Raw genomic sequence first — 12,424 nt, 5'->3', positions numbered from 1 at the left:
TGCATATTTCCTCCAAGCTAGGCTTTCTGAGACAATAAACTGCTTTTATATGGTGAAATCTCAGTTGATTGGTATCCAACAAACCGTAATCCTCAAGTGGGTGCTGCATTTATTGATTGATTTTTTTTTACATCTTTATTCGAGTATAATCGCTTCACAATGGTGTGTTAGTTTCTGCTTTACAACAAAGCGAATCAGTTATACATATACATATGTTCCTATATCTCTTCCCTCTTGCGTCTCCCTCCCTCCCACCCTCCCTATCCCACCCCTCCAGGCGGTCACAAAGCACGGAGCTGATCTCCCTGTGCTATGCGGCTGCTTCCCACGAGCTATCTATTTTACGTTTGGTAGTGTATATATGTCCATGCCTCTCTCGCTTTGTCACAGCTTACCCTTCCCCCTCCCCATACCCTCAAGTCCATTTCTAAGGTTGGCAATTATGACCTGCCAATAGTCCACAAGGCCTAAAGACGATGTTGAGTGAAATTGTGTAGGGGCTATGGTGACTCTTAGAAATTCAAGAGTAGAGTGCTTTGGTCAAAGAATTGTCTAAGTTTTTATAATAGTCAAACCCTGGGTTACTGATGTGAACGGAAGGGAGGAAGTTTGGCAGAGTAACAAGATGGCGACTGGAGAACCAAAATGGGGCAGCAAGGTGGCATAAGGAAGGCTGGGGATAAGTACTGAGGAAATAGCAAAGGACACGTGGGAACATAGGAGGTCAAAGTACTTCAGAGGAGCATCTTTTGCCATCTCCAAGCTTACAGTATAACTTTTTTTTTTTTTTGCGGTACGCGGGCCTCTCACCACTGTGGCCTCTCCCGTTGCGGAGCACAGGCTCCGGACGCGCAGGCTCAGCGGCCATGGCTCACGGGCCCAGCCGCTCCGCGGCATATGGGATCTCCCCAGACCGGGGCACGAACCCGTGTCCCCTGCATTGGCAGGCGGACTCTCAACCACTGCGTCACCAGGGAGGCCCTACGGTATAACGTTGAAGTGGTGATCCTGAGCTCAGGCAACTTCATCTGTCATCAAAACTTCAGTCATGGGGCTTCCCTGGTGGCGCAGTGGTTGAGAGTCGGCCTGCCGATGCAGGGGACACGGGTTTGCGCCCCGGTCCGGGAAGATCCCACATGCTGCGGAGCGGCTGGGCCCGTGAGCCATGGCTGCTGAGCCTGCGCGTCCGGAGCCTGTGCTCCGCAGCGGGAGAGGTCTCAACAGTGAGAGGCCCGCGTACCGCAAAAAAAAAAAAAAAAAAAAAACTTCAGTCATGTTTATGAGATACCACTTCTTTCTAAGGCAGGAACAAGGTTTTTTGTTTTTTTTTTTTAAATAAACTTTCAAATAAAAATAAGGTTTCGAGGCTTTTAGGGAATTAGCCTTCTTTTACCAGAAAGCATCCCATTATCATTCTGCCTCCATGAGCTCTGGTCAGTGTGAGCGCTAGCGTTGGCATTTTGGAGTCAGTCCACTTACCTCTAAGGTCCTTTTTTGTTCTACACATGTAATTTTCTATTGTTTGTACCTCTAAAGAGACTATACAGTGTATAAACCAGTTTTGAAGTTGTAAACTCTGTGCACGTGTGTGTGTTTGCAGACCTGGCTGAAGTACAGAAGAACTTCCTTAAGCAGCACCTCCCCCCCTCCCAGTTCTCAGATTTCCCATATTTTAAACCTGCGCCTCTGAGTTTAAGGACTCACCTCTTTATTTTCTTACACGTTAATCTTCTTCATCTAATCTTTGACTTAGAATATTCAATATCAGAAATCGACTATCCTGGGCTAGAGACATAGAGTCAGAAAACTTTAATGACAGAGCTAGCTGCTCCCCCTGTTGGCCAGTTTTGGGAATTTTTCTTTTTTTTGAAGTAGAACTGCTAATTAACATAGCTGAATCGGTTGTCTCATGAATATGCTAATCAGATCCTCCGTTCAGGGGACTTTGAAAGAATTGCTTGGCAAAAGGAATAGAAATAATAGAAGTGCGGCATAATCCGTGTTTGGGGACCACAACATAAAACCCCGCCCCCAAATGTCGCATTTTGTGAGAGACTAGTTGTTTTTCAAAGAATCCGAGCGAAATCAAACAACCCAAATAGATTAACATTAGAGCTGCCATGTTAAATATATTTCAGAATTACATAGTAAAAATGATGTTAACAACTACAAAGATAGATTATTGCTTGCAAACTCCCCGAATCAAATTATTTGCTAGGTGTTTTTGCATGGTGTAAAAGAAATTTTAAGAAAATAGTGACGTTGTCTGATGCTAGCCCATTGGGAATACTACTTTCATTTGCCATTGTAGGAGCAAATGTAGCAACTTTGCCCAGGAGGCAGAGCCCTCCCGGTTGTCAGCCTGTTTCTGCTGTGAACCCACTGTGACCTGGGGCAATTAACTGGTCTCAGTTTTCCCATCCATAAAATCAAGGGGTTGAGCTGGATGCTCTCTAAAGACCCTTTCAATTCTACAAATTCTGTGAATCTTCTCAACATGTGACTAGACCAGCTGCTTCAGTGAAAGGTCTTACAAGATGTTAATTAGGCGTCTGCATGGTCCCCTCTATTTTCCTCCTATCATTTCTTAACCCTCCGCTACTTTCACTGGGTCTTTGAAAACCCTCCCATGAGCCTGAAGCTTGTTAACTCGAATAATAGTAGAAATGTTCTGAATTAGCTTAAAATGCACATAAAAGAAATAATTGTCCCATCTATCTGAAGAGTGCTTCATGTCCTGCCTTTGTGAAATGATAGAAAACAAGGGGGCTGGAGAGCTTAGGGGAAAGGGTGGCCACTCTTCATATTGAGCCAAATTTCTGTTTTAATCAGTGACTAAAAGTTTTCCATGGTTCATCCTGGCCATTACCTCATTAGGCCAGTAGGCTCAGCAGTGTCGGAGACGCAGCAAGTTGAAGGCATTTGAATTCCCATGCCCATGAAAGACAAATATAGCCAACTAAGCTTCATGGCTTTTGGCTAAGCTGAAGTTTTTGGAATTTTCCTGACCCCCTGACTGCAAGTATTTTTCAACTGCACGGTTTTCTTATTGTCCTTTGCACGGCCATACTGACTTCGTACAGACCTCCCGGGTCTTTAGTTTAAGTCTTCGACATCCTCAAGATAAATGTGTCATAGAAATGTGTGACGTACATACAACATACGGCTGTTTTTTAATCCTTACCTCAGATTTCATTCATTAAGATGTCTTTTTAAAATTTGTTGCTTTTTTAAACCTCTGCTACAGTGCGGCAATCAGGATGCGTAGCCACGAAAGTACAGAAAAAGACATGAGGCCTCTGACCTTCCTGCAAACGCAGTGTTCCTTCCAGATCATACTATGGGTGTTTGATTTGGTTGGAAAGCACTGCTACTCTGTGCTTTACAATTCTATTTTCCTTCTTTTTTTTTTCTTTCCATGCAAAAGAGACTAAAACACTGGGTAATTTTGCTAATTCTTTGATAATCTCTGTGAAACGCGATGAGAAGGAGCCGCTGCCAGCTTACTGGAATCAAATCAAGAGCTCAGATAAAACACACACTTTTCTGTATTGACAAAGGTTTTCTGCCTTTTGAGTTGTTATCTCAGGTGTGGCCAGTTGTGGCTCTAGCATTGGCCGTCTCATTGAAAATGCTTGTGCAGCTTCCAGGGAGCCCTGAGCACACTCTTTGGGCCTCTGCTATTAGCTGTGGCTTCTTAAAGAAGGCGTGGTGTCAGCAAGAAGCAGCCGATCTGTTTGGAGGCGAGTAAATAAATACACAGAAGAGCTTCAGCCGAATTGCTTTTATCTATTTTTTGGTTCATTGTACTTTGAGCCTGGGAGTTGAGAGCCTTGTTGATCATCTCTGCTCACCCTTTTTCCATGCGTCTGTCTGTCCCAGCAAAGAAAAGGGCTTATTTGATCTAGCAGTGACTCTGACTGAGAGAATTCCCAAGCCAGTCAGGCCTTTCTTGTTCATTGTCCTGGCCCATCTCTATTGCGCGCAAAGCACGTGGTCTGTCTCTCTCTCTCTTTCTCTCCCTCCCCTCCCCTCCCCCACCCCCTCCCCCCATTCCCTCAAGAATCTGAAGCTCTTCACAATAGAGAAGACTGGAGCGGGGAATGCTACATGGGCATACCTTCTCTGGAGGTCAGTTTGGCAGTGTTATCAGAGGTTTCAAATAGCTTCATTCATACCCTTTGACTCAGTAACTGTACTTCTAGGTTTTGATCTCAAGGAAAGAAAGATCTGCGTACAGATTTATGTACAAGAATGTTCATCACAGTATTACTTGGAATAATGAAAAATAGGAAATTATCCTGAATGTCCCATAATGATTACATTATGATCTGTTCGTATGGTGTCATAGTATGCAGTTGTTAAAACTGATGTTTCTGAAGGCTTTTTAATCACATCGGAACTGCTAAGCATACAGTGTTCCATGAGAACAGGGTATAAATACAGGATGACCTCAACCATGTGACAATACGTACCTTCATAGAAAAAGCAGGAAAGCAATTCAATAAACCATTGTTGTTCTCTTAATGGTGGGATTATGGGAATTTTTGTTTTCTTCGTACCTTGCCATATTTTTCAAATTGCTGCAATTTGAAAGGAATACTTTATAGGAAAAAACGGTATTTTTAAACGAAAAATGTAAACTGCTTTGGTGGTGTTTTGCCGTGTTTGGGTTTTTTTTCTCCAGTATTACAGTGCTCACTGTAGACAGTTTGGAAGAAGCAGAAAAACATGTGTCAGGCTCCAGCATTTAAGTCGGATGAATAGAATAAAGGGAAATAAGTCATTTTTGAAAGCATGAGATAGATTACTTTTCCTATTAGATTACTTTTCCTATTGTGTCGCTGCAAAATTGGGGTGAACTAAATTGAGAAACATTGCAAAAAACCACGCCGATTCCCTAACACCCATCCAATACCACTGTACGCGCCTCGTCTTTCTTTGGTCAGGTAGACAACGTATATACATACATACAAATCAGAATCATCGCCGATTGTGCTATTTTGTGTCCTGAGTTTTCTCTTGATATTAGATCACGAGCAGATAGACTGTCTTGTGAGGTTTGTGTATGAGGCCATACAATAGGTCCACGTGGAGGTTAGTATATGGAGCACTTGGAACAGTGCTTCAGCCTTGGAGCATTCTTTTCTTCTTCAGTTTTTTTGGCTGACCACGCAGCATATGGGATCTTAGTTCCCAGATTAGGGATAGAACCCATGCCCCCTGAGGTGGAAGCGTGGAGTCTGAACCACTGGACCACCAGGAAAGTCCCCTCAGAGCTTTCTTAAACATGCCCTCATGGGCCCTTCTCAGTGAGAAGGAATCCGGCTGTGCTAAAGAGACTTGGCTAGCTGGTGCTGGGAGTACCATTGCTAGAAATGGAATGTGGTCCAGGGGAAGGGACCTTACCGTACTGACCGTGTGTCCCTGGCCAAGTTAGCCCGGAGAGAGAATTAGCATTCAAAATGCATTAACTACTAAAAGTAACCTTGGGAAGAAAGGGCTGCTCCTACAGTGGCAGGGTCCTCCAGCCCCCTTTCATATGCTAACAGCCCCTAATAAGGGCCTCAGCTGGCAATGGCCTTCTCCTCCTAGGAGAAGACCATTGTTGAGCTACAGCTGTTGATTGTTAGTCAAGTACCCCTGCTTTTAGTACACCGTGCCCTCCCTAGCAGGCACTCCTGAGGAAAGTGCCTGTTAGAAACTTAACACAGACTTGACCAAAAAAGCAAGACAGAGGAGGAGATAGACTTTGGTTTCAGTCAGTAAAATGCTTGCTTAATTTCCTTTTTTCCCCCCCTTCCATTTGTAGGTGCTTATGTTAGCTGTTCTTCATCAAGTACTTGATCTGGGGTGAAAGAATGGATGGCTATAACTCTGAGTTTTCTTAACAGTGTGAGAAGTATGATTTGTAGCATGTACCAGGAGACTTCTTTCTTAGGAATTTTGTGGATGTGGTAACTTACTGTTTGCACGCCACACCAGGGCTGTGAAACACAGCCTTTACATTAAAGAGGAAATTAATCCTTATATGTAAAAGGCAGCTTCCTAATAATATAAATACAAGGGGGTAATTTATAGCACCAAGCAAATGGATTGAATAGAAAGGGCTTCCAGTCTCTTCAGATCACGGGTTAATTCTAGAATGCATCCTAGCACATTAATCAATAGCCAATCGATTGTTTATAAAGTAGTAGCTAATGGCATTTAATAGCAGAACTGAGGGTCTTTTGACCTGTTTCAAGAATTTTGAATGTTTATTTGATGCAAGACAAGTGGCGGGGGGATAGACGTTCCAGAAGTACGTGATGTTCTTCTTTTTGTAAAAGACAGGATATTTACATAGAAAACTTTTATATGGAAAGGTTTTGCCTTTTCTCTCTAGTAGTTTTTCCCATGTTAAATTGGTACTACTGACATTAAGAATAATCAGATGTTAGAGCCGGAAAACACTCCCACTCTCCCAGTCTCCTAGCTCAACCATTGCATTGAGGTGCTTCTGGTACGATGCAGATGAAATATACATGGGGAGGGTGGGGCATTGACCTGCCGCTTAATTCTCAGTTTTCCTTTCCCTGATTCTTTGCCTCGATCTTTTTGTATATACGCGTGCTATGCATGATACTCTGTGTTGTAATATCATGTAAAATCTCTTCCCTGCATTTCTTCATCCCGTGTTTTTCACTCAGGAGTTGCTCCACCCTCGTAGATGTCTGGGATGTTTCACAGAATTGGAAGCTAGAGCCATTAAGCATTTCCTTTGGCTGAATTGTTCCCAGTTTTATAAGGCCTTGGGTCTTCTTAACCATTCTCCAGCAGCTTTGGCTTAATTTATATCCCCCCCAGATGGCTAATATTTGACTCTGCCAAGAAAGATAAAAACCAGCCTTGAAAGGTTTTTTTTCTTTTTCAATAATTGTAGATATAAAGAAACTCTGAAGGTGACAGTAACATTATTTCACATATTATGAATAGTGTCCACTCACTGAGCAGCTATTGTGTGCTAGCCATTATCCATATGAGGTGAGCAGTAACAGCCCCATTTTATGGAAGAAGAAGCAACAGAGGCTCAGAGAGTTTAGATCTTCTGTCCCGTCGAGGTCACACAGCTCATGCTTTTCCTCCTGTGTCCTACTACTTCAGATCCTAGCACATTAACGTGTTTATTTCCATTCCTATGTTGTGGTCATTCATGAGCCCTAGGCGTAGCAGTTGCTTCATCCTTGGAACATAAATCCTTAAGCCCCCAAACTGAAAATTGAAGGCGAAATAAACCCTGCTCACAGACACCATATTTAAAATGCTTATAAACTGTCTCCTCTCTCACTCTCCTTTCAGAATCTCTGAGCAGCATTTTTCATGAATACAAGCATTTGCTGCAAGGGAGATCTGAATTCCAGTCAAGTCAGCTTCTGATCCTGGTGGAACTCTGGTTTACACTGGTCCTGGCTGGTTCTCTCTTAGCCACCAAGTGTCTTATAATTGGCTTCAGGCATAATGTTTACAATGGGATGATTGCTCGTTGTCTCAGACCTGCGCAGTTTTTCTTCAACAGTTAAGATCTGATTCTGAGTTCTAAATAATGGGGGGGAAAGTGGAGATGAGCTTTGCAGCGATGAATGAAGTTGCTCTTGGTGGCTGGGGACCAGGTCCTGAATGTCTAATTTGTGTTCTATCCCCCATTGTAGAAGGAAATGTGGGAAGAAAGGTGGGGAGGTGGGGAGGTTAAGGAATCTACAAGAACATATGAGAGCGGCTAGTTTGATAGGAGAAATAGATGTAAAAGTTTTTTCCCCCCTTTTTTCTTACAGCAAATTATTACGCTTTGATATTGTACCTAATTGGTATGGATTTTAGAATTTAAATTATGTCTGCCATCCTTAAAAGATCTCTTTGAGACAAAAAGCATAGGTAGAATAGTCCCATTTAGCAGGACCAGTAAGAACACGTCTAAGGAGAAATGAGTTTGGGTCTTTTGGTTCGCTTGACGTTTGTTTTGTTGACTTTGCAGGTGGAATAGATGAATATTAAAAAAAAAAAACTTGCTGTATGAAATGAAAGATTAAGGATTTTATAGATAGTTTAAAAGTCTCTGGTGCCTCCATGAAACCATGTGTGGAACGTGGCGGGTATAGTAAAGGTGAATTGGATGGAGAAAATTCATCTTTCTAGAAATTTTCATTACAGTCTCTTTGGGCAGGAAGGTTAAGATGCATGGCAAAGCTGTGTGCTTTGATTTGAGCCCATACCAACCACTTAGTACATAGTTGTCAAATTATATAGCTAGTTGGAGAGATCAAATTAGCAGATTTTAACTCCTTATATCAGTTCTGTAGAATTTCTATATATAATCCACTCAGTGGAATTATATTTGCAACTTATACGGCCACACTAAAGAATCTTTTAAAATGTGAAGGAAAGGAAATCAATTTTCTGAATGATTAAATGAATTAGAGTTTAATATGTACACAGCACCAAACTAAACTCTGAAAATATAAGCTAACATCACACACACACACACACACACACACACACACACACACACCCACCCACCCTTCCTAGCAGAATTTGAGTCCCAGGAAATAAAGTAATGTCCACTGTGGTATTGGACAGAGGGCATGCTGGGTTGGAATCAGTCCTGTTCTTCGTTGGATCGTTGCTCTTGTACTTTGAAGTAGCTGTATTCTATATAACTACACCAACCCATAGGCTGTTGACCTGAATGAGGATCTCTAAGAATGTTTTATTTTTTCCATAAAATGTTCAGTGTCTTAGCGTTTCTTTGACCTGGAACACTTTTAAGCCTAAAAAAATAGTGACATTTCATAGTGTTTTTCAGTTAAAACTGAGCTCGACATGCCACTCTGCCCCAACCCTTAAAACCAGCATTCATTAGAAATGCAAGTGAGTATTCAGAATTACTTATTTAATGAGACATGAAAGCGCAAGTCAAATAATTCTCAACATCCTGTTTCTGCACTAAATGACGTGTGCCAATTTTATGAGCAATATAGTAAAAATCCAATCTAAGGAAGGACCTATGGTTGCCTTTGGAATGTGCTCTTTTGGATGGTGAAATAATTAGTAGCACTGGATTGACACAAGGCTTCCATGCTGATCTCAATAACCAGGCTTTATTTTTCCAGTATGTGAAAGCCAGCACCACTTGGCAAGGACGCTAGTGATTCAAGGACAGTACGGGAAGTGGACCAGATGACATTTAAGGTCTTTTCTCGCCCTAAGATTCCACAACTTTGAAGTCTAGAAAAGTGCTGCCTGCATCTGGACTCTTTTTTTTTCCACACAAGAAAATTCATCCCCAAAACCTCTTTAAGAAATGACACCCAAGGATGCAACAAAAAATTTTAAACCCAATTTATTGGAAATGTATTTTCCTCTAATTAAAACATTACCCTTACCCTGAATGCTCCACGTTCAGCACAGTTGCCAGGTTGGTGCTGATGGCTAGTGAGAGGCAAAATGGGAGAAGTTTCATTGGCTAGAGTCTTGCTTCTCAAACTTTGGGGTATAGCAGAGTGCCAGATGGCTGGGTCCCACCCTCCAGAGTTTCTGATCCAGTAGGTTTAAGGTGGGGTCCAAGAACTTGTGTCCCAGTGGTGATGGTGTGTGCCCATGGAAGCGCACTTGAGAACCACTTGGGGTTTGGAGAGAATCAGAGGCCTTCCCGGCTACCTGATTTGAGTAACTCTTTTCATTATCATTCCCCTAGCTCCTTATGTACTTTCTGGCCTCCTTCCAGGGAGAGAACTTTGGTAAAAATGCCAGGCTGTGCAGTTGTAATGGGGATTTCCCTTTCTCTCGCTGAAGAAAACCCAGGAAATAAAAGGCAGACGGTAGAGAATGGTTTTGTAGCGCTATTGCATCTTGAGAAGATCACTTAATGTTCTGGCTTTGAAGGAATTGTCTTATTTTCCTTTCTGTTCCATGTTCAATTGGAGGCAGCTTCTTTCTTGATGTGGTCCTTATATTTTGCTTTGGTATTTATTACATTTCCTGCTTATAAACTTGATACCATGAGGTGTTTATTTTTATACCAGACAGTCTTTAAGAATGATTAATGTTGCAGATAGACTGTTAGCTCCTCTCTTCAGGGAACTCCCTGAGAAAAGCTTCAGGAGAAATTAATTTGACATTTGTATTTAAGAGAGTAAAGTCTTTAACATTTAGGCTGTGTGGGTATGCGGTGCCCAAAAAGTAAATCTGAAAAAACCCCAAAAAACACAGGTATTCTTTTTTTTCCCAGTTATTTTTCCATGTTATCTTAATCTCATGGTTTTACTGTATGAATCCTTTAGCAGCCCGAGGTCACCTTGGATATCCCAGTTTATACTAATGTCACAGGGAACACCTGAGAAGCTCTTTTCCTGCTTATGTGTGCTGTTTCATTCTGTTTCTTGGCCTCAAGCATTTCCCAGGCAGTTTTCTTATATGTCATGCAGATGTAAGGAGGAGAAAAGGAAAAAATAATCATGTCTAAGTAAACAGCATGTCTTGAAAACACCTGTCCTGGTGTCAGGTTACAATGAGGAGGCATTATCCACTTTGGTTTAGAATCTTTTTTTTTGCGGTACGGGGGCCTCTCACTGTTGCGGCCTCTCCCGCTGCGGAGCGCAGGCTCAGCGGCCATGGCTCACGGACCCAGCCGCTCCGCGGCATGTGGGATCTTCCCAGACCGGGGCACGAACCCGTGTCCCCTGCATCGGCAGGCGGACTCTCAACCACTGCGCCACTAGGGAAGCCCTGGTTTAGATTCTTATAGTAAAAAGTTCTAGGAAACCTCATGTTTTAGACTTTATGTATCCATTTTTATCCAGTTCTTTGTTTACCTTGTGACTAAATAAGAAAAAGGAGGGAGGGAGGGAGTCCTGAGAAGTTGTCTGTTTAAAGTTTCATTTTTTCCCCTCTTAGACATAGACACACGTGACTTTGTCACACAGGTTTCCTTTCATTGACAAACGATCAGAGATGCCAAATCCCCCCAGAGAAATCCACCTTATATACAAGCATGTTTTCCAATTTAATTTCAGGATTTTTTTTCCAGTTTTCAGATTTACCTGAAAAGCAAGCACTCTGTTATTGAATTACTGAGAACTCTTTCTTTTTTCCTTTCTTTTTTGGTTTTGTTTTTAGAATTCTTCAAAGAACTACTTGAAAATGCGGAGAAATCCCTGAATGACATGTTTGTGAAGACATATGGTCACTTGTACATGCAAAATTCCGAGCTATTTAAAGATCTCTTCGAAGAGTTGAAGCGCTACTATGTGGCAGGAAATGTGAACCTGGAAGAAATGCTGAATGACTTCTGGGCCCGCCTCCTGGAGCGGATGTTCCGCCTAGTGAACTCCCAGTACCACTTCACAGACGACTATCTGGAGTGCGTGAGCAAGTACACGGAGCAGCTGAAGCCCTTTGGAGATGTCCCTCGGAAACTGAAGCTCCAGGTCACTCGTGCATTTGTAGCAGCCCGCACTTTTGCTCAGGGCTTAGCAGTTGCAAGAGATGTAGTGAGCAAAGTCTCGGTGGTAAGTGCTGTTTGCATTCTGTGTTATTGTTTTCTTTTGTTTCACATTAAAAGAAAGTTTGGGAGATGTGGAAAAATAAGTCAGTAGAATTCCATTGTCTCAATAGCAATCGTCTTTTTCTTCTGTTCTTTTCTCATCTTTCTCTCCCCTCTTCTCTCCTACACTTCGTCCTGATACATGTGCATCATGTGGCTATAAACAATACGGCGATGAACATCTTCACGTATCAACATCATTCTTTCCTGTGGTTTCTTTGGTAACTATTCTTAGAAGCAGGATACGTGTTCACTTTGGAACCTTAATTTTATTTTTTTTTTATTTTTTTATTTTTTGCAGTACGCGGGCCTCTCACTGTCGTGGCCTCTCCCGTTGCGGAGCAAGGGCTCCGGACACACAGGCTCCGAGGCCATGGCTCACGGGCCCAGTCGCTCCGCGGCATGTGGGATCTTCCCGGACCAGGGCACGAACCCGTGTCCCCTGCACTGGCAGGCAGACTCTCAACCACTGCGCCACCAGGGAAGCCCTGGAACCTTAATTTTAAAAATGGATTTAGGGACTACCTTGGCCATCCAGTGGTTAAGACTCCATGCTTCCACTGCAGGGGGTAAGGGTTTGATTCCTGGTCCTGGAACTAAGATCCCACATGCTGTGAAGCCAAAAAAAAAAAACAAAAAAACTTTCAAAAACATGGATTTAATACCTCCATATTCTTTTCAGCTCTTATTCTGCTTCTCCTTCAGAGAAAGAAACATATACAGATAGACTCCACATTTGGTTGTTTTGAGTGACTCTGTTTGAGCCTGCTAATTACAGTCTAGAAAAGAATTTCACATCCATTACTGTACGTTTCCTTGTTAGAAGGTATACTCAGAGCCCTTTAG

The 12,424-nt window shown here is 42.5% G+C and overlaps 1 protein-coding gene across 1 annotated transcript in view; it reads left to right on the top strand.

Moving 5' to 3' along the window:
• The window catches only part of GPC4 (glypican 4), a 109,354-nt gene that overhangs the window by 75,166 nt on the left and 21,764 nt on the right, over nucleotides 1-12,424 (top strand). Inside the window, exon 3 of the mRNA XM_079910555.1 lies at nucleotides 11,152-11,543. Within this exon, the coding sequence (XP_079766681.1) occupies nucleotides 11,152-11,543 (392 nt within the window). The remainder of the gene's footprint in view (nucleotides 1-11,151; nucleotides 11,544-12,424) is intronic.

This window comes from Stenella coeruleoalba (assembly GCF_951394435.1).
Source record: "Stenella coeruleoalba genome assembly, chromosome: X".
NCBI classification, from domain to species: Eukaryota; Metazoa; Chordata; class Mammalia; order Artiodactyla; family Delphinidae; genus Stenella; species Stenella coeruleoalba.
This window is presented reverse-complemented; position numbering and strand designations above follow the sequence as displayed.